The sequence below is a fragment of the Chrysemys picta genome, chromosome 4 (genome assembly GCF_011386835.1).
Source record: "Chrysemys picta bellii isolate R12L10 chromosome 4, ASM1138683v2, whole genome shotgun sequence".
NCBI lineage: Eukaryota > Metazoa > Chordata > Testudines > Emydidae > Chrysemys > Chrysemys picta.
In genome coordinates, this window is record NC_088794.1 from 143,221,042 (window position 1) to 143,247,079 (window position 26,038).

At 43.9% G+C, this 26,038-nt stretch overlaps 2 protein-coding genes across 11 annotated transcripts in view; one reads left to right on the plus strand and one right to left on the minus strand.

Moving 5' to 3' along the window:
- The window catches only part of LOC101947178 (coiled-coil domain-containing protein 175), a 46,207-nt gene extending 31,253 nt beyond the window's left edge, over positions 1 to 14,954 (plus strand). For 3 of the 4 annotated variants that reach the window (XM_008168245.4, XM_042845178.2, XM_042845179.2), the window contains 11 exons: positions 635 to 706; positions 2,865 to 3,000; positions 3,332 to 3,463; positions 5,722 to 5,860; positions 6,370 to 6,449; positions 7,530 to 7,682; positions 10,525 to 10,627; positions 10,770 to 10,813; positions 11,292 to 11,451; positions 12,803 to 12,842; positions 14,827 to 14,954. In XM_008168245.4, the coding sequence (XP_008166467.2) occupies positions 635 to 706; positions 2,865 to 3,000; positions 3,332 to 3,463; positions 5,722 to 5,860; positions 6,370 to 6,449; positions 7,530 to 7,682; positions 10,525 to 10,627; positions 10,770 to 10,813; positions 11,292 to 11,451; positions 12,803 to 12,819 (1,036 nt within the window). In that variant the 3' untranslated portion in view covers positions 12,820 to 12,842; positions 14,827 to 14,954. Of the gene's footprint in view, positions 1 to 634; positions 707 to 2,864; positions 3,001 to 3,331; positions 3,464 to 5,721; positions 5,861 to 6,369; positions 6,450 to 7,529; positions 7,683 to 10,524; positions 10,628 to 10,769; positions 10,814 to 11,291; positions 11,452 to 12,802; positions 12,843 to 14,826 lie in introns of those variants that run through there. The other variant, XM_008168249.3, reaches the window with a different exon arrangement.
- Positions 14,883 to 25,972, minus strand: JKAMP (JNK1/MAPK8 associated membrane protein). Of its 7 annotated transcripts, none has more exons than XM_008168250.4 (7): positions 25,794 to 25,972; positions 25,055 to 25,146; positions 21,627 to 21,781; positions 19,690 to 19,896; positions 18,022 to 18,203; positions 15,936 to 16,012; positions 14,883 to 15,459 (listed from the first exon to the last, which is right to left on the minus strand). In XM_008168250.4, exons 1-7 carry the CDS (start codon positions 25,795 to 25,797, stop codon positions 15,241 to 15,243), a joined length of 936 nt encoding a protein of 311 aa, XP_008166472.1. In that variant the 5' UTR covers positions 25,798 to 25,972; the 3' UTR covers positions 14,883 to 15,240. The 7 variants fall into 7 exon arrangements, with proteins under 7 accessions (XP_008166472.1, XP_008166473.1, XP_042701115.1 ...); XM_008168251.4 differs by having other exon boundaries at positions 25,055 to 25,140; positions 25,794 to 25,912; XM_042845181.2 differs by having other exon boundaries at positions 25,055 to 25,140; positions 25,305 to 25,842.
- Between the last annotated feature and the right edge of the window lie 66 nt (positions 25,973 to 26,038).

Below are 26,038 nucleotides of genomic sequence, written 5' to 3' on the forward strand. Positions count from 1 at the left end.
ACAGCGTCTCCTGAAAACGCAGTCAGACATATGGGAGCAGGATTACATCTGCCTCCAACTACCAGCCTTTTTATTTTATTAAACTAAAATCCTCTAGAATGTGTTGAGTCCACAAAAAATTGTTGCATGCTAATGTTTCCCTTGGGACTTCTACATTAGCAGATATATATAATGTGTGCAATGAATGTATGCATCCATCTGCCTTGAGGCTCCACATCTGTGCAGGTTCTTCTGTATTAGTTTGCACCTAAATCATACTAATGTAACATCTCTGTTCTGAAACTTTTGCCCTGGTGTTTTGGGCTTGATTAATAGGACCTCTGGTTGCCTTCTCTCGCAGTGTTATTTATTCTGGCATAAGTCAGGACTCTTGGCTTTGCCATAGCCTCCACCAAGTGCCTGTTTAACTTTGCAATTATGTCGCCTACCTAAGAGACCATAAACCATATGAAGCACAGAACCATGACTGCACACCAAAATAGGTATATTTCTGAGAAGTGAGTCCCCAGCTGGTAGGAGTGCTTAGCTTGCTGCCTTGGAAAAAGCTTTAAAAATTGTATATTCAAAAAATGACTTATAAAATGAAATGGTATGTAAAAGTTAGCATTATTCTGAACCTTTATTCTTGTTTCAGAAACGCTAAGGATGCCTATGCAAGAGAACTAGAGAATCTAGAGCAATGTTTAAAGAGAGAAAGTGAGATGAGGTAAAATTACAAGTCACCCTCCTCATAAGGAACAGATCAACATATTAATGTGATTTATGAAGACTTTGTTTATATTTTTCAAATAAGACCTAAAACCAAGGTCCTAACCGCCCAAAGCTCCAGTGGTCCTTTTTGCTGGACAAGGAGTGATTCATCTCAATGTCATGGCCAAATTACATCTGGGGTAATTGTATTCTGTCTTCTAAGTTCCCCCGCTGTCTCATTTCCTGTCCTGTAGTGTTGTTGTGTGGTAACAGCTGCTAAACTTTACCAAGTAGGTGGCTCTGTATCAGCAGTGCATTGAATTGTTCTGGTTTGGGTACCAATTTAATTTTGTAAAGCACTTTGGGACCCTTCCAGATGGAAAATCACTGTATGCTTGTAAGCTATTGCTGTTGTTTTCCAGTTTAGGGCTGATCTTGCACAATTGAGGTCAATGGGAGTTTTGCCATTGATTTCACTGGGAGCCGGATCAGACCTTGAGTCTGTGGGGCCTAATTTTCTCAAGGGCCAAGTGCCCGCAACTCCTGTTAAAGTCAATGGGTACTTAGAATGCTCAGCACCTTTGAAAATCATGAGGACTTGTGGCACCTTAGAGACTAACAAATTTATTAGAGCATAAGCTTTCATGGACTACAGCCCACTTCAGAAGTGGGCTGTAGTCCACGAAAGCTTATGCTCTAATAAATTTGTTAGTCTCTAAGGTGCCACAAGTCCTCCTGTTCTTCTTTTTGCGGATACAGACTAACACGGCTGCTACTCTGAAACCTTTGAAAATCATACCACCGGTCTGGTAGACATTTAGGGCTCCAGCTGTGGACTAGGAAAGAGGATGGTCTGTTTTAAAATGATTTTGCATCTTGGATTATGTCAGCTGCTTTCCTGGGGACTGCATATTTTTCAGCCTTTAAATAGAGCCTCCCATTGAGTTTGTTTTGTTTAGTAAACCTTGAGGGGTGGGGAGGGAAGCATGTTCTACAAAGACCACTGAAAGCACATTATAATAAGAGTTATGCTAAATGCATCCCTATTGATGAGATCTGCCAAGATGTACTTTGCATCACTCTGCATACTCTGTTTAGGCAGTGATGCTTGGATTTAGATGCCAGGAGGCCCTTTCATATCTCTCTTTTAGTGTGTATGGGCAGGGGGGAGGTAGTTATGGAAGAGGCCCCAAGTTGGATACATCCAAATTAATTATTGTAACTGGAGTTAGGTGTGAGAGGATGATAAAAATTTTCCAGTTTGCTTTGACGTTTACTCAGCAAACTCAGAACTCCAAGTGAACCTAAGAGGTTGGGGAGAGGGGGAATACTCACAAGCTGAACCATCTTCAGATTCTGGTCTAAATCCCAGTTTCTCTCAGCTGTGCTCAAGATGTGCTACTCTTCCAAACCAAGCGGGACATATCTTATTTTTAGAGAGGCAAGTTCTATATCAGGGATCAGCAACCTTTGGCATGCGGCTCACCAGGCTAAGCACCCTGGCGGGCCGGGCCGGTTTGTTTACCTGCCGCGTCCGCAGGTTTGGCTGATCGTGGCTCCCACTGGCCGCAGTTCGCCATTCCAGACCAATGGGGGCTGCGGGAAGCGGCGCGGGCCGAGGGATGTGCTTGCCACCGCTTGCCACCACCCCCCTCGGCCTGGAGTGCCGAACCGCGGCCAGTGGGAGCCGCGATCAGCCGAACCTTTGGACGCGGCAGGTAAACAAACTGGCCCGGCCTGCCAGGGGGGCTTACCCTGGCAGGCTGCATGCCAAAGGTTGCCGATCCCTGTTCTATATACTTCTCTTAGGGCTTTTTCTCCATGAGTGCCTCCCAACTGTTTGCGACTCTGTTTTCCTTACAGAGGTAAGAACTGAACCTCTCTGGCCATATTGTTCCATCCTCTTTATTATCCACATCATTACCCCATTGCATGGCTACATCTGCTCTAGGAATTATTTTTGGGAAACTCTACGGCCTGTGTTATGCAGGAGGTTAGACTTAGGTGATCACAGTGGTCCCTTCTGGCCTTGAAACCTGTGAATTTATTCTGTTTGTGCCTCTCAGAATCAAGTCTGCTTTGTTACTTTACACATGCTATGCAGCTCTGATTTCCTAATCAATTACAATGCAGTGTCATGTAATGGGTGATACTGTTTGTGTACTTACCACTAGAGCTTTGCTTCAGTGGAAACAACTTCACCTAGCAAAGAAGAAGGAGGTCTTGTGGATAACAGAGGAGAGATTCATGAATGAAATGAATGTAAGACTTGAGACTGGTAAAAAACGTCATGCTGAGCTAATTGCAGAGGTATGTTAACCAGTTGGCATTACAACAAAGCCTATTCGCTGTAAGCCCCTACCTTTCATGCTGTTCTTGGCAAAGTGGTTAAACTTTAAGGGCCAGATCCTCAGTTGGTGTAAATTATGATTTCGAAGGAGCTGTGTCAGTTTACTCCATCTGAGAATCTGGCTTTAACAGATGATTAATAAAATTGTAAAGCAGTTATGATCACACAGCACTGTGTTTCAAATGACAACTGCACCCATTGTACTCAGCCCAGTTATTGTTTAATATTGCAAGTGAGCCTGTGTGTACTGCAGAAATGATTGTCCCTGTTAATTTTGTTTTCTGCAACCAGAATGAGTATTTCCAAAAAGAAATTTTGCAGGCTGAAGAACAGTTCAAACACCTTAGTGATGATGTAAATAAAAGGGAAGCTGAATGCGAGAAGTATGAAAACAGCTTAATAGAAGACATACAATGGCTTGAGGTAAATGTCATTTTAAAAAACATTCTTGAAAAGAGTAGTTTAAATGGAGAGACCTTCTTTGCTGGTGTCAGTTGGCACCACTATATTGACTTCAATGGTGCTACACCAATTGACACTAGCAAATAATTTGTCCCATGATTACTAATAGTTTCAAGAAAAAGTGATTCAGTGCCATATTAACTCTTTGAATGCTGTACTGACTCTCCTAGAACAGGGGAGGTTTGGCTTGGGGTTTTTTGGATTTTCTTTTTCTTGCTAAGCAGTTATGACCTGATCCAAAGCCCACTGATGTCTCTGGGCTTTGAATCGGGCCCTTAGCACTTACTAGCAGTGGATAAAGTCTTCCTTTGCAACTGGTACAAGGCTTTGTGTGCACTGAAAATAAGAGCAATGAAGTGGTGGATTCCATGCAGGGAGCTTTCCCACAGTTACTTGATTGCTAGATGCCAAAGGCAAAGAAGTCTGATCATTGTTTGGTTTAAACTGCCTTAATCCCACCCGTTCTCTGAACTGCTAGAGGAGATCTAAGTGAGAAATAAAATAAAACTGTTTCCTTCTCACTAGTCTTCCAGACAAACCAACAACAAAGGCATCAGTCCGAGTTTTGTGGCTGAGGTATCATCTAGTACAGGAAGTTGATTGAACAACTCATACTGCTACTAAATTGTGGCATGCCCTCCACATGTGTGTCCTTTTCCATATGTATGTACTCATATCTATCAAATTGAATTCCATGCAGAAAAAGTACCCATAAAAAGTGAAATAAAAAAATTTAAAAACAAATATATCGGACCTTAACTTTGAAGCAGCTGCTTGGAGTCGATCAGTGTGAAATTTGTCCCACAATATTTAGATAAACAGCACAGGCTTTCTGAAAATATTTAGTCTTGCTGCTGACATGATGGGCCAAACTCTGTTCTGAGTTACAGAGCTGTAAATCCATTGAAATCACTGATGTTGTGTGAGGCGTAATGCAGGGCAGTTTGGTCCTATGTGCGCTAATCCTCTGAGTGCTCTATTATAGCATCCAGCAGCCCTCCTTCAAAGAGAAAGGAGGACAATGTGAGACTCTGAATGAGAACGGACTGGAGCTTCCAGAAACATCAGGCACTTCTCCCATCGGGTGTATATGGCATTTCCTCTGTCTCTAGGTAACCTTTCCTGGTTGTATGATTCTCAGCCATCAGTCTAATGGTTCAGAATAGGATAAATCAGACATCCTTAATGTATGAAATATCCCAAGCCTCTTCTTCTCTCTCTCTCTTTCAATGTGTGTATGGATCTAAAATAATTACATACTGGATCTCTCCTTATGTGCATTTCCTGGCAGCTGTGCTGTTCAAAAACATACATAACGTATGATAAATGCTCTTTAACTCCTAACCTAATGTCTTTAATAGGGTTGCTCTAACATCACACAATGAATGTAACTATTATTTCTCCTTCAGTGGTTCTCTCTGGTTTTTCTCTTCTTTAACTGTCTCCATTTCTTCCTGTGTCTTCACTTTTTATCATTTTGGTGTTACAATTCGGCGGATTCCTCAGTCCCTCTCAGAGCGAAGGACCCGCCGCCGAATTGCCGCCGAAGAATGAAGCAGCCCGGTAGAGCTGCTGCCGAAGTGCCGCTGATAGCGGCTTTTTTTTTTTTCTTTTTCCCTGCTTCACCGCTTGGGGCGGCAAAAAAGCTGGAGCCGACCCTGGTGTACTAGCAATACTTGTATGGACACAGGAATATACTCTGGGTGCATAAAGCACCGCAATAGGAGAGACAGCAGGTTAGATCCATGGGTATTCACGTTCCTTTACGGACAAAGAAGACTATAATAAGATAAATAAGTGAACAGAGACTGCAGAATGACTGAAATGACTAGGGTGTGCACAACTGGAGAAGAGTATGAAAGAGTAGAAGCTCCAGGAAGAGACACAAGTTACCCAGATGTGCCGCCCCTTTCCATTGGCCGCCCCAAGCACCTGCTTCCTTCGCTGGTGCCTGGAGCCGGCCCTGCAGTACACGCACCTGAATTCACTGCTTCTATTTAAATAACTTTGTAATATGGCTGGAGATTCACAATGTGTAATGTCAAAAGAATTACTTAGGCTGTCTCCTCATTCTGGATATTCAAATTGCCACTCTTCATTTTCAAATCTGTGTCTCTCAGCTCTGCAGTTTCCAATTAATCTATTCATTTTGTCTTCCTTTGTTACAACGATTATGCCCACTTTAATAGATCATTAATTAACGTTTATTTTCACTAAAGGATGATGTCCAAGCTAAAACTGAAGATATATATCAAAAAGAACAACAACTAATTCTGAGCATCCCTCTCATAGAAGAAAGACGGAAAGAGTTGGAAGAGAAGCATGAAAAATATGAAGACTTGAAAAAAATAGTCTCAGGTAGGTATTAAATAACTCCGAGGCACTTTGAAGCTTTCTGCTTCTGTCTTAGAAAGAGACTTGGTGATATGGGTGACCTTGAAACTAATGAGCAACTGGCGTTCCACAGAAGGGGAATTGTAGAGGTTAATATAGACTAAGATTAATATAGACCCTGAAGATAGATATTTCGCTTCCTCTCCCCGATCTTTATCCTAATCCTCTTTACTTACTTCATGTATTATGGTGAATCTGGTATTTTGATATATTTTTGTACATTTGGAAAAAATAATTTTAAATTAGATATATAAATAATAAATAAGAGGTCTGACTGTACCAGAGCTGTCTACCATAGTTCAGATGAACTGTAAAGTACAGTGAAGCTCTGAGGGCTTTGTGCACCAGCTGGATTATGACATCTGGACACTACTGGAACATTAATAATGAATAATAACATCCTTATACGGTTGATCACTTGTTGATGGAACATCTAGTCCTGTAGTCTAAAAAAACCTTTTCCTGATTTGTAGAACTAAAAGATGACGAGACAAGACTGACAAAATCCATTGATCGGTCAGTCAAGATGATTGGTAAACTCAAGAAGATCATGGTAATGGTTCAAACCTTGCTTAACATTATTTGTTAAAGTTTCCTAAATCAGTTTTCTTCCTCTCTGTTCTTGTGCTTTTTAATGATCTCCCTCCACCCTTCCAGTACCATCTCCCTATAGTTGCTGTGGAACTGATCATGCACAGAGATTCTTGCATAGCTTGATTCAGACGTAGAGCAGCACTGCCATTTGTCATGCAAAAAACTGACCTTGATCTTGTAACCCTTAGTCATATGAGCTGTCCCAATGGATTTAAAAGGATGACTTGAGTGAGGAAGGGGCTGCAGTATTGGGCCCTGTGAGAGCTCTGTCCCTGTACAGAAACTGACCACTGCTCATGCAAGAGCCTTTGCTGCTCCTTGGTAAAACCTTCCTGTAACTTTGTCTCATGATCTCTCCAGCTCATTGCATATCTTGACTATATCAATAGATAACAGCGTAAGGAGAGAGAAATTCAGAGTCACAGGTGGTTTGTGTGAAAGACACAGAACTAAAGAAAGGTGTATGAGTCATAAACAAAACCGCAAGGTTTGTGCCTGGCTGGTCTGATACTGCAAGGATGGAGCTCTGTGGTTGCTGGCCCACAGGCACAGATGCTATTCCTTGTTTGAGGAGGAAGTGCTCCTTCTCCAAGTATCTTTAAATAGGCAGTAACTTACCCAGAATCTGTGTTCAAAACATTTGTGTACCACCAAAGCCTTCATCAATAGAAATATGTTGTGTGTGTGTGTGTCATTAAGCTCATCAATGTGACCCCATGTCTGATATAAATAGACAGGAAGTAAGGTTCAATGGTTAGTGTGTGAGACAGAATCAGGAGACCTGGATTCTATTCCCAACTGTGCCACTGGCTTGTTGACCTTGAGCAATTCCACTTCATCCCTCTGTGCCTCTTTTCCCTAATGTGTAAGATGGAGATGACGAGATTCATTTTGTAAAGCGCTTTGAAATATTTCAGCTAAAGGTGCCACATATGTGAAAAGTATTATTATTATTGTGAATTTATTAGATTACAATTATAATCCAAATGCAAGATCAATTACTATGAAGCAAAATAATGAAGGGTTTATTTATTAATAGGCTGAGCTGAAGAATGAATTAAGAATAAAGCGTGACTTGGCATTTGACCAGTTGAAAGATCATACGGAAGTTCTGAAGTTGCTAGAGAGGGACATCTATGAGGTCGACAGGAAGCTCGACATTGTGAAGACAGAAAACTGCAGACTGAAATTAGTGAGTATACCGATGGTTTACAGCACAGCTTGTCAGCGTGCAGGTCTCTCTTCAATTTTCTTTTCACAGGGAAAAACAGAATTGGAGCATGATGAAACAGAATTAACTCTATAAATGCTTCAGCATGCAATATAGGAGCCAAATTTTGCCTTCTGATGCACCTGTGGGGCTCCCGGTAGCTTCGTTGGGAGACACATAGGAACATCTAAGGGCAGGATTTGTCCCTTTGGCATTTTGTCTGTGAAGGGATCTTTCATCATAGAGTAGAAAAAACACTCTGGTGCATCCAGTCAGGTATATAGGGAAAGGCTTCCCTGCTAGCTGTGAAAGACTGGGTGAAAACTGAGGCATAGAAGAGGCCTGAGCTGTTTGGTATTGCAGCAAGGGAGACAGTCCCACATTCCTCCCTGTTGACTTACACAGCCATTTTCGCTCTTTCTTTTATTCTGGAGCAGTGGCTGGAGCACCGTGTGCCAGAAAACCCAAGCCCACTAAGTGATAGGAAATGGACTAGGTGCTCCTTTTGTGCTGAGAGGTGAGAAACACTGGGATTCATTGTGGTTACTGCCCAGAGAGAGTTAACAGTGCCTCCCACCACTCTGCAACAAAGAGCACAGGAAAGCTGACTTGTTTTGACTTTACAGAAGGTTCAGCTTTCCAGGTATATTTCCTTTCAGGGACTTTAGGAATCCCTATATTTTCCATGATGGATCCAGCGCTGGACTCGGGAAATTATCAGTCATTTCTATCCTGGCTAAGCATTTGTTGCCACCTTATTGTTTTTCAGAGTTAAGGTAGTTTTCAAAAGTGCCTAGTTCCATGTCAGAAGCGACTTTGAGCTGGAGGTGTGAATTCCAGCTTGAGGAGACATGGCCACACTAGCTGTGATCAAGCTACCACACTAAAAACAGAAGTGTAGCTGCTGTGGTGCAAGCAGCGGGAGGAGCTAGCCATCCGGCATGCATACCTGTGGTCTCAGATAGGATTGTACTTGGGGTGGCTAGCCCCGCACGCCGCCGTGGCTACACTTCTGTTTTTACCGCACTAGCTCTATCAGAGTGCCACTTATGTTTCCTCGAGCTAGAATTTACATCTTCCAGCTCTAGACATTCCTTTAGGCATTTAAGAGCTCAATTTTAATTGAAAGTCAATAGACTTAGGCTCATAAGTGCCTGAGTCGTTTCTGAAAATGGGACTTAGGCTCCTAAGGCTCTTAGATATTTTTGGAAAGGTTACCCTACGTCTTCCATTGCTAGGTCCTGTGCCAGGTGTCAAACTAGCCTACAAGAATAGAGGAATTCCTTCTCCAGAAAAGATCTGAGCACATTAGACAATTGTGAGAGCAAAGTCTTGATTGCTGATCTATCTCAGGCTGCAACTCAAAGCTGAAGCTACACCTTCATTAGACACAATGAGCTAAATTTCCAAAGGGCTTTCTGAATTGTGTGTAGTATTTGTATGTGCCCCTGTTTGAATGCACAGAAGCCTGGTTTTACAAGTGCAGTTGCCTGTATTTGCATGCACTAATATTACAGATGCTACTTAGGAGGCACTTTGAAAATGTGACCTTATAATTTATTTCCCTGATATAAACATAAGCCTTCTTCAGAAAGAAAGCCCTTTTACCATAGTACAGTTATCCCTCTCCTTGATGCTCAGTATAGGAACAATTTCAAGATGGTCTGTTCATTCTGACACCCAGATTCAGGTTGCTCTATGTCACAGGTGGCCCATGATATCAGGGTATGGAAATTGTATGGTGGGCCATGAAAGTTCACGAAATTGGGGTTGGGGTGCAGGAGGGGTTGAAGGCTCTCGCTGGGGCCAGAAATGAGGAGTTCAGGGTGCGGGAGGGGGTTCCGGGCTGGGGCAGGAGATTGGGGCACGAGGGGGTGTGAGGGCTCCAGCTGGGGATACAGCCTCTGGGGTGGGGCTGGGGATGAGGGGCTTGGGGTGCAGGAGGGTGCTCCAGGCTTGGGACCAAGGGGTTTGGAGGGCGGGAGGGGGATCAGGGCTGGGGCAGGGGGTTGGGGCACAGGAAGGGCTCTCAGGGGTGCAGACTCTGGGCAGCACTGACCTCTAGCAGCTCCTGGAAGCAGCAGCATGTTCCCCCTCCGGCTTCTATGCAGAGGCGTGACCAGGCAGCTCTGCGTGCTGCCCCGTCCGCAGGCACCGCCCCTGCAGCTCCCATTGGCTGCAGTTCCTGGCCAATGGGAGTTGCGAGGGTGGCTCTTGGGGCGGGGGCAGCTTGCGGAGCCCCCTGGCTGTCCCTACACATAGGAGCCCGAGAGGAGACATGCTGCTGTTTCCGGGAGCTGCAGCATGTGCGTGCAAGCCACAGGTCCCACTCCCCAGCGGGAGATCGAGGGCTAGATTAAATCAGCTGGCAGGCAGGATGTGGCCCGGGGGCTGTAGTTTGCCCACCCTTGTTCTATGTCCTCTACTGCTGATGATGTAGCAAAGGAACTACAGAAAGAAGAAAATCAGTTTCAACTCCAACAACAGCTATTGGTACCTGAAGTACAACAAAGAAACTAAACGGCGAGTGAAGAGTGAGTGCCAGAGCCACAGGGTGTAAATCAGCACAGCTGCATTGACTGACTGGTTTAGAGCTGAGGATCTGATCCTGAGATTTCACTGATTTTGGTTATCATGAATGTGGTTGTTCTGGAAAGTGAAATGGATACCTGATGTTGAGGAAAAGTGTAACAATGGAAAGAGTTTTTTGTCCTGGGGAATACACCACCCTCTGTGTATCTGTAGGTCACAAAAATTGCTAAAGAGATCAGGAAGGAAAGACCAAACACAAATACTTACTTACCTGCAATGATTTTCTCTGCAGTGCACTGCACAGATGAAAGCGGATATTTTGACAATGAGCCATGAAGCCGAAAACCACAAATCAACAACAATAAAAATTCTGAGTGATCTGACAGTCCTTCATCGTGAGTAACATGTCATCAAAGGAAATGTTCAGCTATTTAAAAACAAAAATGATCATATTCCCAGTATTTGAAAAGGAAGACTATTTTAGAATGTTTGTTTCTCTGACAGTCTGCTAACATTTTAAAACTAAATTTATTTTAGAGCTTTTTCTGAAAGGATGGTCAGAGGACAGTAGCATTCAAAAGGTGGGTTTCAACATTTGTTGACAAGGTATTTTTTAGCATTGAAAATAATTTGGTTACCATGCAAAAAAGAATAATAGAAGATCTGGCACTGTAAATACTCTGCTACCAGTACTCTGCCACAGGGTAGAATACAGGAAATTAGAAATTTTCTAGCTCTGCATAAAAATAATTATTGTAAATTTCTTTGTCCTACATTAGTTCTGATTCCATTTCCCTCATCCGAGGTTCAAACGTACCTAAAGGTTGTCATCTTTCTTTAAATTTTTTTAAAACTCAACCTGCAATAGGAAACTCATGAAAAATCTGCATAAGAGTTGGCTCTGGATCTCAGGAGTGGGTATGCCAACCCAGCAGAGCTATACAATTAGTGTTTGGACAATCTATGACAAGTCAGGAAATGCAAAACAAAAGGGTCCTAATGTTTTGTGATTTCTTTGTCTTTACAAGAAAATGATTTTTCAACTTTGTCTCATTATAGGAATTTGTGGAGAATGAGAAGGAAATCCTGGCTGCAATAGCAGATCTTGTAATGAAACTTCATCTGAGAGAGAGAAAGATTGATTGTATTAACAAAGGGCTACAAAATAACTTTGATGGACTGGATTCTTTGTTAGAAAGTAAATCCAGCACGGAACCCAGTAAGATACACCAATCCCTTTTCTTTTACTTTGTATCCCGATGGAATTATGGTGAATTTGTTCATTAGGAATAAACAGTGATAACACTTCAGAAGTAAACTCCATCGGATCCTCAGCTGGTAGAAACTGATGAGCTCCAGGGAGCTACGTCAGTTTCCACCAGCGAGGTTCTGGACTTTCAGTATGTCTTGAATACCGGATCGGCAGGTAGTAATCGATCTATCGGGGATCGATGTATCGTGTCTCATCTAGACGCGATACATTGATCCCCGAACGCGCTCCCCATCGACTCCGGAACTCCACCAGAGCGAGAGGCAGTAGCGGAGTCGACGGGGGAGCCGCGGCCGTCGATCCCGCACCGTAAGGACCCAAGGTACATCGATCTAAGATACTTCGACTTCAGCTACGCTATTCATGTAGCTGAAGTTGCATATCTTAGATCGATCCCCCCCGCTAGTGTAGACCAGTCCTTACATTCACAGTGGAAAAGCTATTGTGTTCATTAGGAAAAGTATGCGTATTTTATGGCACAGCGTGGATGATGATGGTGCATTTAATTTCCTGTTCCTAAAGGCTAATTCAGTAAGGAAGCTGTGGAAAATATTTAGAGCTTCACTGTTCTCTTCAGAACCACATTTTAGCTTTTCCACAATGGACATGTGAAGGCTAACAAATCAGAGCTGCTGCCTGGCCTGGTGCTGTATGATTAGCATTATGGCACTGTAAGTTTAATTGACGGTTAGGATGCCTAGAATGTTTTGTATGGGCAACTTCTATTGTTTACATTTTAAATAATAATACACTGGAGCTGAGGCTGAACATGTCTCCTCTTAGGGCCGTTCCCTCCACCTCCCATAATACCTTGCTACCTGCTCATTTTAGCTCCAGTAGTACAGGCTTGTGCTTTGGATACTAAAAGTCCTAAGTTCTATCCTTGGGAATGTTCGTGGTATGTGCATGCAAGTGACTATATTCTTGTAACAGAAGTACATTGTTTTTTTGATGATAGGATTTTAAAGCAGAAAGGTTATTATTGTATTCATACACCTTTGAGGTGACTGGGATGTTGATACTTGGACAGCAAACTAGAGAAAGGGATGGGTTAAATCTATAAGGAAAAGAACATTTCTGCTTCAGCTTAAGGCCTGATGCTGCCATTATTTCACGTGTGGAACGTTCACTGAGGTCAATGGAAAGTCATTGCATAAAAGGACCGCAAGGATCAGGCAAAAATGGGTCTGTTTAATTACATCCATCTTAAACTAAGTATCTGCAATTAACGTTTTTGTGCAAATGAGAGCAGATACTGAGAAAAGCTAGCTAAAATATGTACTTTATATTTAAATTCCAGATGTTTCTGAAGGATAGAATATTGGAGTAAAAAGGAAAAGGTAAGTATCCATATATGATCCCTAGGCTACATTTACTTACAATAAGCTATGCTTTTAACAGTCTACTGACTAATAGAAATTTTAGGATTAATATATAAGATTCCCCACTCTTATCCAATGACATGCTTATCATTAGTGCTACTTGGGTTTTGTTTTCACATTTCTTTTTGACAATTTAGGGCCAAACTTTTAAGCGTGGAGCCACACTGTCCATGAAGAGAAATGCATCTGCAATTTTTCTTTTGTCATTACCATACCTGTGCATGCAAATGTACATTGCAGTTGGTCCAGAAACCCAGTCACCCAAAGTGCATGTGCAATCCCAGTAATTGAGTCTGAAAATACAGGTACAAGACTGCACACAAAACATATTTATTTAATAAAAAAAAAAAGTCTGTTCCAATACGAGCCATGGGAGTTGGTATTTTAATGCATCTGTCTGTCAGGGCCATATTTTCAGAAGTGCCTTATGGATTTGGGTACATAAAAAATGGGAATGTTTGTATGCAAACAGCTAAGTGTACCCAATCTCATTAAGCAAATGCCTATTTTCACACCCAAATGTTTTTTCGTGTGTACCATTGTAGAAGTCCTTTTTGAAATAGTGGATTTAATTTTCCAGTTAGGCAAAGTTATTAGGACAAAAGTCCTAAATCTTGTAGTAAGAGAGACGACTACATAGTTTGCATCTGAACAAGGAACAGTGACAGCTGGAGGCAGGTAAGCTGGTGTAGAGTCCAAAACAAATACCCTGAGTCATCCGCATGTTCCACAGTATTGTCTCCTTTGACCAGCTTTGCTTTGAGAGGTAAGCTCTCAAGCTGCTCCCCAATTCCCCACAGCCTAATTGGGTAATAGAACAAACAACATACCACTATGACTCTTAATTAAACAAACACACTCACTGTTATACCAGGGTATACCCTGATCAGTACATTTTTATCCTTCTCTGCCCTCTTTGTAATTACTTCCATAGGCTCAAGATTTAAAACCAGGTCACTGGTCAACTTGCCCAAAGAGTTGGCTGGTCAAAATATCCTTGGGAAATAGCTGCTCATATTTTTAGATTTGAAGCAGTTAAAGGCTGTTAGTTACCATGTGACGTCCCTTTGTGCATTAATGATCATTTAAGTGTTGTAGGATGCTGGTTCTCAGTCTGTTTCATACTGTCATGCCTCTTGTGAATACCTCCATTCTAGCATGTGTTACATGTAAAAGTAATACTAGGAGAGCATTAGAGAAGAGATGAATATATCCACTTAATGGGACAGGGACTGCTCCTTAGTGACAGCAACCCCATTTCTTTCTCTGCCCTTTCTCCCTTTGCGTGTGTTAGGGACTTAGAAAGCTTGATGCTAGTGTGTCATTGCCTACAGTCCCCCTGCTCTAACTACTGCAGGTCAGTGGCTGGTTGGCTGCCACCCAGCACATTTCTCACCTTTACAATGTTAGTGGTAGCCCAAGCTTTATGAGCGTGATTGAATGTACACCAAAGCAAAACCAACAGACAATTATTTAATTGTGCCAAAACCCAACAATTTTGAACAAGGGGGAGAGGTCTCCACCATGCAGGTGCCTTCATTGCTTGGCCATCACACGTTTTATGGCAGACAGTTTGCTAACAACAGTTGTTGGCTGGAAGGGGGAACCAATTCCTGCCTAGGAGTATGCAGGCAGCGTATTGGGAAAACTGCCTGAGTGGAAGGGATAGTACTCTTAAATTGTACAATCTTCCAGCTGGAGACTGTCAGCACATCTCAAACCAGACTGAAAGATGCAGTAAGAAATGTACAGAATTGTCAGCAGGATTGTTCTCCACAGTACATTTCCTTGCCCATGTTTTAAGATCTAAATTGTATTGGTCTGCAGGTTAATAGGAGGCTGTAGCAGGGGTAAGGGAGGGGGTTCTAGTGGGAGTTAAATGCTAGTACATAACTACCTCTGCAATTTTAGACAGTGTTCTCCACAAACTTCTTATTTTTAGGGAGACGGTAGTTCCAAGTGAGGAGGTGACAGAAGCCAGACACTTTACCAGAAAACCACAGCTCTATTTTGCTACTTTATTCAAACAGATGCTAATATACGGCATTGTGAAATAAATAAATAAGGTACAAACAAAACTTATATACAAGGTATGTGCCACCAGTATTTATACATAGTAAAAAATGTATATAGATTAAGACATTTTCCACTTTGATTTTTTACAAGCCCTTCATGAAGTTAGAGAAGCTAAGTTTATAGTCTTACTCTTAGATTCTATACAATGTTTTACCCAGAAAATGTCTTATACAGAAATGATAACTTTAGTCTAAGAAGAGCTGAAGGGCATAACAAGCACTGAAATTCTTTAATCCATCTTACTGGGACAGTTTCACTGGGCTGTTGGCACAAGTTACATTTAATGTCCATTTGCTCCTTCTGAAAGGATGCGTGAAGGTTCAGTGTACTTTGCAGTAAGTAAGTAAAAGAGGGCAGGTGCAGGTACCAAAGCCAACAGTGGTAGATCCTGGCCAAGTCTCTCCAGTTTGGAAATAGAGATGATTCCATAGGCGTGAAGTAACCAGTGGCTAGAAAGAACGACAAGCCTTTTCTTCCTGACAAGAAGGTCCTTGAAAGACTTGTAAAAGAAAAAGTGTTGTTAATGTTTTCACACCTACATTGTATCTGACACTTAAGTGAGAGGTTGTGCACAGTGCAGGGGGAGGCACTATATATAAAGTCTACTGGGCTTGAGAATTATGATTTGACTCTAGTCACTCTCTATGATCTTTCCCTAGTCCTCCTTGGGAGAGGGAGTTGCATCAAGGACTACCAGTTCATGCTAGTTTCCTTGAGCTGGACTCATATGCCAAAAATGAAAAAAGCTTATTCCCAGAATAAGCACAAGAGTACAGACAAATACACGAGGAAAGGCAAGCTAGCAGTCTCCACTCAAGTCAGTATTCCAGAAGATATTGTAGCATTGGCCAGAGATATTGGATAATGCATTAACAATGAGCAAGTGTTCCTCATCTTACTTCTCAGGCCTCCCCTGAGCCTCAGCTGACAAAATTAAATTTTAAAATCTAGAACAGAAGAGACATTTCTACCTACCTCTACTTCAGAAGCAGACATGTACACAGCCAGAGTAACCAAAGATAACACCAATATAATATATGGGAATGCATAATCTAAAGGCAAACATTGCATGTATTAGGGGGTGGGAAAACACCACCACATTAAGTACATTTCAGCAGAAGACATTAACTACTGTTGATCACTAATTTGGCTCCTGAACCACTGAAGTTTGAGCATCACTGGTCTAGAGGTTTCAAAATCCATCTCCTCTGAGGCCCAAAGGATCGTATTTCTAATGGCCATACTAGGTCAGATTAATGATCCATCTAGCCCAGTATCCTGCCTTCCGTTTCTCTCAAAAGCATCTGGCACTGGGCACCGTTGGAACAGGGCAATTTATTGAGTGATACATCCCATGTTGTCTAGTCCCAGGTTCTGGCAGTCAGAGGTTTACAGACACCCTGACCATGTTGGCTAACACCCCTCAATGGACCTATCCTCCCTGAATTTATTCAATTCTTTTTTAAACCTAGTTATAGATTTGACCTTCACCCCATCCCCGGCAACAAGTTCCACAGGTTGCCTGTGAACTGTGTGAAGAAATGCTTCCTTTTGTTTATTTTAAACCTGCTGCCTATTAATTTCATTGGGGGACTTCTGGTTCTTGTGTTATGTGAAGGGGTAAAGAATTCCTTATTCACTTTCTCCACGACATTCATGCTTTAATAGACCTCTCTCATACTATTTCTAATTAGTTACTATACATTTTAACACACATCACTGACGTTTAATAGCCCTTTAGCTCCCCCCTCCACAGCTAAAGCACAAATGTGAATAGAAAAGTGGACAGAAGAGCACCCATAAGAGCTGGAATGGGAGCTTGCATGCTGAGTGACGGCATGGTGACATGCTGCCCCTTCACACAGGAGCCCACACATTGTGCTTATAGCACAAGGCTCAGACTCGAGACGGGGGGGGGGGGGGGGGGGGCTAAGACTAGCTAAATTTTCCAGTTTGCTTCCACCCCTTGTAAAACCAGAGGTATTTCTGCTGGAAAAGATACATTAAGTTAATACCACTAAGATGCAGCATTAGCTTCCATCCGCACCTGCCCCTTTGAGGGGTAAAAGGCAAGGCACAGAGCCATGTGCCCAGGAAGGAGGGAACAGCACACGAGGCAGCCTCTCCTCATGGATTCCTCGAGGTCTGGAAGCCACAACCCCCCTCTACACATCCCCTTAAAAAGGAGGAATACAGTAAGCAAGTTTGAGGCAGTCCTCAGCTTCCCTGATCTCTTCCCCTGTGGCTGTCTACAGGTTTCACAAGAGCACTCAATTTGGCTGTAAGTGAATAAGGGTTTGATTTTCAGATACATTGAGTGCATCTGACAACCAGGCTCTGAATTCTTCTATTGGCACAGGCCAGCAGCTTTTAGAATAATTTAGGACAAGAATAATTTTCTCTTGAGCTGCTGCCTGCGTTTGAGTGTTCTCTAGACTCCCATTGTCACTGCTTTCCAAATGCATTCCTCAGCATTTGCTAATTCTTGCCTTTTATTGAAAATATTTCTTTCTGGAAGGCTAAATGTACAGAACTGCAATGAAGCTTGGAACCGCATTCCTACTATCTAGGGAGCGAGGCCAATGCGGCTTTGGGGAGGTCTGAAAGTCATCTGTGGTTTTAAACCAGTATGTATGCAGGCAAATAGGTATCTTAGCTAGACGGACAGTACACTTAACACACTGCCATGCTCTGCTAAGTCAGCTCTGAGTTGATTGGCTAAGGAACCCTACTTTTGATTTACAACACCAGTTCCATGATTTGTCAGTGTTTTCCCAAGAAGGGTGTGTGGGTGGAGGGGGAGTGGGGCAGGCTTCTTCATGTAATAGATGGCTATGTGGAGTAATTAATTTTATACTATCACTGGGGGTGGATATTTGAACAATAAAGGCAATTTTGATGAATGTTTCTTTATACATTTAACGCAATAGCCTTACGCATAGCAAAGCAAAAAAGGACATACTTTGTCCACTGAGCAAGATGTTTTTGTTAAGGACATACATTTAAAAAAAACAACAACACCCCCCTCCCCCCCCCCCCCCCCCCACACACACACACTTACAGAGCAGGCCTCCTCCAACTGCTTGAAGTAGAGTTAGAATAGGGAAGAAGTAAAGTGCTGCATAAATACTTTTAAATCGATCTGACTTTCCTAACCCACAGGCAATCTTCTTAACCAGAAGAGGTCGGAGCAGCATCATCAACACCAGACAGAAGGCATAGTATATAAATACAATGGTGTATCTGTAAAGGAAAAAATTAATATTTACTATTTGCATTGCAGTAGTAACTACAGGCTCTAACAGACCTAGGATGCCTCGCGTTAGGCACTATACACATTCACACACAGAAGAGAGCTTACAATCTATACAGAGGGTGGGAGGGGAAAACAGAGGCACAGAGAGCTCAGCTGACTTGTCATAGGTCACACCACAAGGCAGTGACAGAGGTGGGAGCAAACTGCAGGTTTCCTGACTCTCTCTAGACCACGCCGCCTCCCAAGGGCAGTGAAAGCAACATGTTCTGAAAGGTTACCCAAATCTATAGGTGTTCCTTAATTCTCTATCCTGAAGTGTAATGAAGATATCGAAGTTCACTGTTACAGATTCTCTGTACTCCTAAACCCTCATGAACAGTCTCCCTTGCGTGGCTGCTTGTTGTGACACTCATTTATGAGATGTTAAAAGGGACAGGTTGCTACTCTCCATTGTAAGATTACTTGAGTTCTTTGTGAAACTACCTAGGACATATGTAGAATTTCCCCCAAAGAGCCAGCATGCTGCAATGTGCAAAAACGCTGCCAGTAAAGCGACAGTCCGAGAGATTGTTGGCTTGCTGGTTTATTATGATTCACTATGCTGGTGCTTTAAAGAAGCGGCACAAAAGAAAGCTCAGTGAGTCACAAGACTTCAAAGGGGTTTTGATAGCCCACTGGTCTGGGTTAGATAAGCCCTTTTACATTCTGCACCTTCAAAGAGGAATTTCTAAAGAAGTCACAGTCATTTAAACAGTTGTGAAAAATTAACATTATAAGCAGAAGAAAGGAAAATTGATGCACTCTACCAGCTGAAAGATTGACTTAGTGTTTGTGAAGGGTTGTGAATGTTCTGATTTTTTTCCCTTCAATTAGTGGCATATGGCTATATTTCAGACTAAGGTTAGATTAAGCTGACCTCCTTGATCTATCCTCATTTCATCTAGAACAGCACTCAGTGTAAAGCTTTTCTATCTCTACCTCTGGCTGAAAGCTATACTAACGTTAGAATTTAAAGTATGCATTTCTACCAATACCTGGCAAAATTATTACTGTTCACCCAGAATTAGTATAAGCTGCTGTTAGACAAGCAAATTCGCAAATAAACTGAAGTCTAGACTACCACTAGGCCCTTCCATTTCTCACACAAGGGCCAATAAAAGAATTAATGAGCACTTACAGCGCTCCATTTTTAAAGTGCCATATAAACACAGCCCCCAATTCAAGACAGCACTTGAGCACATGCTTAACCGTAAGCATGTGCTCAAGTGCTTCTCTGGATAGGGATGTTCTCCTGAATCCAGGCTACATTAAGTACATTTTGGCAAGTAGATTTCCCTTCCTACAAGAAGTAGTAACTTAGCAGAATACGGCCACATTTCAGGGTTAAATGCACCATAACCCAACATTTTATAAATTCCTGAAATACATATGGTGAAACAGCACTTACAAAAAATACTCTGACTTTATACTCACAGAGGATAGACAGCTTCATGAGTACAGTGTACAGTTGTAATATAATCAGGACTTGGGTTGTAAAGCATTGTATACCAGTCAGAAAGCATCACTACCTTGCAAGAACGGATATACAGAAAACCTACTGGATCACTCACAAGCAGTGTAACTATTGCTGCAACACTGCATTCAAATAAGGCAGTAAGATGCTGAAACAATGCACTGGAACTGTAGAGGGAGGAAGAAAAAGGTTCTTTAATACCACTTGATTATTGACAGGGGGAAAAAAAAATATCAAATGCTGAGTGAAGTATAAAGACTCTTTCAATTCTAAACTGTCTATTGTATTTAAATTCACTATGAAAGATAGGCCAAAGCCACAGTTATTACAACATGAAGATTGAAGCAAGCATGATATTGGATATTAGGAAAAACTTTTTCACTAGGAGGGTGATGAAGCACAGGAATGGGTTACCTAGGGAGGTGATGGAATCCCCTTCCTTAGAGGTTTTTAAGATCAAGCTTGACAAAGCCCTGGCTGGGATGATTTAGTTGGGGATTGGTCCTGCTTTGAGCAGGGGGTTGGACTAGATGACCTCCTGAGGTCCCTTCCAACCCTGATATTCTAGGATTACACTGAAAATAATAATCTCTTATTTATCTGAATCACACTATTTAGTGCACAAGTGCAGTTGTACTTCATCTAAACTTCTGAAACTAACATTCACACCACATTTAGTCTAGCAAAATGCAAGATCAAATATGCAAGGCAGGTGAGAGTTATACAACTTCCTACAACACAGAAAGAATATTTTTTTGTTCAGCAAAACTAAACTATTAAGTATTGCCACATTATAAAGCCCTGTGCCTAATTGACTGGCAAAGTGAGAACTAAGCACCCCTCTTGATATCTCCAAGGCATTTATTTCCAAGTTACCCATTCTTTATAAATGGTGGTTTTCATTTTCATAGTGACTTGCTACATATGTTTTTTTAAATAAAAGGGCAAACATTTTAAATCAGATGCATGAAACTCTCACTGGAGCTGAAAGCTCATGTTAAAATGACATATTTTAGTGGGTTGAGAGTTTATAGTATGAAACATTAAGTGTTTAGTATACTGTTTTCACACCACTTTGTACAGGCGTCATTTGTAAAATATTTATACAGCATGAAATTACAAGACACAGCCATGTTCTTTAATAAGTCTGTTATGAAGTGCATTCAAAACCTATCATGCTGACATAACCTTTACTGTAGTATTATCATCTAAATATCTTCAGCCTGGTCTACACCGAGGGGGAGGGAGGTGTCGATATAAGATACGCAACTTCAGCTACGGGAATACCGTAGCTGAAGTCGACATATCTTATTCCGACTTACCTCCGGTCCTCACGGCGTGGGATCAACGGCCGCGGCTCCCCCGTCGACTCCGCTACCGCCGCTCGCTCCGGTGGAGTTCCGGAGTCGACGGGGAGCGCGTTCGGGGATCAATATATCACATCTTAATGAGACATGATATATCGATCCCCGATAAATTGATCGCTACCCGCCGATACGGCGGGTAGTCTGGATGTACCCTTCCTGTCAGAGGTTATAAAGGTGTAGTAATACTCTTTAGGACAAAAGAGTAATACTCTTTAATCTGCCATAGGTGAGTGTTCCCTCCTACACCAGTGAAGATTCCTTCAATGCATTTAAAACAAGTAGTTGGGTATAGGGCATTTCCTGGGCACTGTGACCATCTGGGAGGAACTGTGCCCCAGTAATTATTGCAGATCTAAGATGAAAATTAATAAATCCATATGCACATGGTGTTCCCAGAAAATTAGCAGCCTGTGTATCTGCCTGCCCAATAGCATGACTCCTTTAGCCCAACTCGATTTGCCTTCTCATATGAATGATACACATTTATGGTGGGCCTTTTTGTTTTTAAATTAAATAAAAAGATTACTAACCTCTTTTTCCCTGAATACCATTCAATGAAGAACCAGTGCAAAATCAAAGGAAGCATGGCCATAAAGCCAAGATATAGCCAGTCATAATGCCCTGGAGATCCTGTACACTCCCGACAGATTTTATCCCCATCTGTTCGCTGTCCTCTAGGACAAACCTACAAAAACAGCACCACAAAACTGTATTTACAAGTGCCTGAAAACCCAATAACTGATCGTTTGTTTTGTTGAGAATCTAGTTAAAGGGAGTGTGTGGGCTGACAAATTTACCTAATTAAAGCAGGTTCAATCCTTCAGCCCTCCGCTTGCTAAATGTTCCCATCCTCTGAGCAAACTCGTCCCACTCTCATTCCATCCCTTACTCTCACTTTCATCTGGCTTGTTCCCCTCAAAGTACAAACAAGCTTTAGTCTCTCGCATCCTATAAAATCCCACCCATCTTTAACCCCGCTTGTCTCATTAACTACTGCCCCATCTCCCTTTCATCTCTAAGCTCATTGCATGCACTGTTTACCATCATTGTCTGGAGTTCTCCTCCTCCAATTCCATTTTAGACCCTCTCCAATCTAGCTACCACCCCTTGCACTCCACTGAAATTGCTTTTGCCAAAGTCTCTAATGACCTCTTCCTTAAAGCTCAAAACCAGTACTCATCCTCCTTGACCTGTCAGTCACTTAGTCGACTGTGCTCCTCTTGAAATCTTGCCCTTCCCTGGCATCCATGACTCTACTCTCCTGGTTCTCCTCCGACCTTTCTACTGGCTCCTTCAGAGTATCCTCCTCCTCCTCCCTCCAGCTTTGGGAGGGGGGAGGTGGTTCCACAGAGCTCTGTCCTTGGTCCCCTTTTCTTCTCTCTCTTTGCCTTATCTCTGGTAATCTCAACAGCAAACACAAATTCAACTACCATCTCTATACTGATGACTCACAGATCTACCTCTCCACTCCAGACCGGACTCCTGTCCGAACTAAAATCTCAGCCTGTCTCTGACATCTCCTTGTAGATGTCTAGCCATCAAGCTCAACATGGCTATAACAGAGCTCTTAATCTTCTCCTCCAAGCTTCCCCAACCTACCTTCTCAATCATTGGGGAAAATGCCACCATCACACCTGGCACTCAAGCCCATAACCTGGATGTCATCTTTGACTCGGACCTCTGTCTAGGTCAATGTTTCCCAAACAGTGGGTCCCAACCCACCAGTGGGTCCCAGGCACCATGCAGGGAAGAGAGTTGTAGAATGAGCCCACACCTCACTCATCTCGCAGTGGTGTCTCCTGTCACACATCGTCTGGGCCTGTTCCAGGCATTGCAACCTTGTGCATGGGGTTGCAGCACCACTCAGGCTTGAAGGGGCAGCCAAGCCAAACCTGAGTGCCAGTGCAATCCTATGCACTAGGCTGCAAACACCCAGAGCAGGGACCCAGGCCCAACTCCGCTGGACAGGAGCCACCACTGTAGGGTGAGTGCAGAGCAGGCTCTCTCTCCAACATCCCTCTGTTCCCCACTCTGGGGCCTCCCCTCTGCACGGGTGTTAGAGTTGCAGTGGTGGGGTGGAAAGTGATGCTACAGGTTGTCGGTGCCCCTTCAGCGGGGCAAGGAGGAGGAGAAGGACATTGGCAAATGATTTTTGGCTCATTCCCTCCATGAATTTGGACCCTGGGTGGGTCACAAAAAAAGACAAAATGCATTTGGTGGGTCACCTTAGTAAAAAGTTTGGGAACCACTCCTCTAGGTCTTCACAGCTAGGCTGCACCTCAAGCTTGCTGATTTTTTTCTATATAACATCTCTAAGACATGGCCCTTTCCATCCATTCAAGATTAGAACGCTGGTCCCCGTCATCTCGTGTCTTGATTCCTGCAACATCTTTTTTTCTTGTCTTGACACAAAGTCTTATACCCATTCAGAACGCTGCTGCTGCCACTAAGATTATTGCCCAAGCATGTCATCTGACTATGTCATCCCTCTCTCTGCATCTCTTCCTTGGTTCCCGCTTCTCTATCACATCAAACAATCTACTTGCTGTTTCAAGGCCCTTCACAGCCTATCCCCAGCTCTTATTCGCTATTGAGATGTCAGCTCCCTCCTCTGATGGCCCTAAGGTGCCAGTCTCGATCATCAACTTGGTAAATCTTCAAACAAACATCTACGTGCTTCCTCCCATGCTGCCCCTTATGCTTAGGAGCTCCCTGTAAACATCTTCCTTCAAATCCCTCCTTTACTGGGATACCTATAAAAAACTGGACAAAAGTCAGGCCACTTGGTGTGCTAATACCGTTGATTAGCATGCTGATCAATGCTGCCTCTGTTTCCTTGCACTCCTGTCTGTTTGTATCTATCTGTTGTCATTTGTCTTATACTTAAGGCTACGATTTAGTCACAGAGGTCACAGATTCCGTGACTTTACCAGACCTCCGTGACTGCTAGGGCTTGAGGAGAAGGCAGGACTGTGCGCCCCTGCCCTGCAACTGGGGCTGGCTGGAACCAAGACCCTGCAGCCCCAACCCCGCGGCTTCTGCCAGGGCCATGTGCCCTAGCCCCATGGCGTCCCAGGCTCGACGGAGGCTACAGATGGGGCTGCGCGCCCCAGCCCTGCAGCATCCCAGGCTTGGCAGGGGCTGCAGCCAGGCCCATGCACTCCAGCCCTGCAGCATCCCGGGCTCAACGGAAGCTGCGGCAGGGCCACGCTTCGCTGTCCTGCGACTGCAGCCAGCTCTGGAGTGGGAGCTGTGTGCCCCCCATGGCTGTGTCCCCTGCTGCGGCTCCTGGAGCAGGGGCTGTGCTCCCTGCGATGGCGGGGGACTCGGCCTGTCAGTCCTCCCCCCTACCTAGCCCTGCCCCCTGGTTATTTTTAGTAAAGTGACAGACAGGTCACGGGCTCTGTGAAATTTTTATCGCCAGTGACCTGTTTGTGACATTTACAAAAAATAACCGTGATAAAAATCTTAGCCTTACTTATACTTAGATGGTAATCTCTTTGAGGCGGTAACTGTCTTTTTGGTCTGGTTTGTACAGAGCCTAGCACAATGGGTCCTGGGCCATGACTAAGACTCCTACGCACTACAGAAATATAATCATCACCATCTAATGCAGCCTGAATTGAACATGATCTTCATGCTCCAGATTCCAGCCTCATACAACTTAGAGCATCAGCATCAGACTTGGAAATTCCCAACCAGGGACTGCCAGAGCACAATGCGCCCCAGCTTCCCTCCCTTGGCACCCTCCAATCTCAAGGGAAATAAGGAAGGCATGGGAAAGGAATACTACCTGATATGCCACCTTGGAATTCCCCTATCATAGGGCTCCCCTACAGATGGTTTAGACAATTTATGCCTCCTTTGCATGTGACACAGAAGACAACACATCACAAGCCAAGATCAGGCCCTAGATCACTTTCACAAACTCAAGAGTCTGTTGGAATTCGACACTTACCCCACAGTCGCCATAGATTTCAGTTGACGCATTTATATATTGCACCGTTCTCCCACAATACAATCCAAGGCAGGCTGGTTGGATATCTACAGCTTTTAAAAATACAAGAGTTGCAACACTGTAGTACATCACGTTACTGGAGACGCAACAACAAAGCAAATGAAACAGTTTGTTGCACTGTACTTAAGAAATGGAGTTCTAGGCTCAAACTAATCTCTTTGGTTCCGATCCTGCAAGGAGAACCACACACCTGGACTTCGTGACCAAAGTCAAACCCTGACTTAGGGGGTGTTCTGCATAGATGTCCACATTTGTGGTCCTCTGGGCAGGAGCGGGGCCCTTTGGCTGCTTCTCTCACACAGGGAACGTGTTGCAGAGCGGGGTGTAGCAGAGGGTGCTGGACTGGGAGTCAGCAACAGCAACCTGGGCATCCCCACCCATCCCCCCTCCAGCTCCGAGGTATTCCCCCCTCCCCCCACACACAGCCTTCCCCCCTCCAGCTCCGAGACACCCCCCCCACACACACACAGCCTTCCCCCCTCCAGCTCCGAGACATCCCCCACACACACACACACACAGCCTCCCCCCCTCCAGCTCCGAGGCATTCCCACTCCCTTCTCCCTCAGCTCCAGGGACAGGCTGCCTTGCCCCCGGGACAGGGACCCCCGCCCGGGGCGGAACAGACCCTCCCAACGCGGGCGAGGGGCCCCGTCACGGTCACCCCGGGGGCTGCGCTCACTCATCTTCCCGCCGCAGGGCCAAGCCCCCCAGGACCGTTTCCCTTGCACAGCAACAACCGCTTCCGGGTTCCCGTTGCGAGGAGAGACGAGGCGAGACTCCGCCCCGCCCGTGTGCGTCACTTCCCTCCTCCGTCTCCCCAATGTGGCAACAGCTGGCTGACTCCGCCCCTATTGGGGCGGGGTTTCACATCCCCCATCCCGCTTGTGGGTGCGGCCAGGATAGCCCCGCCTACCTGAAGGCGGA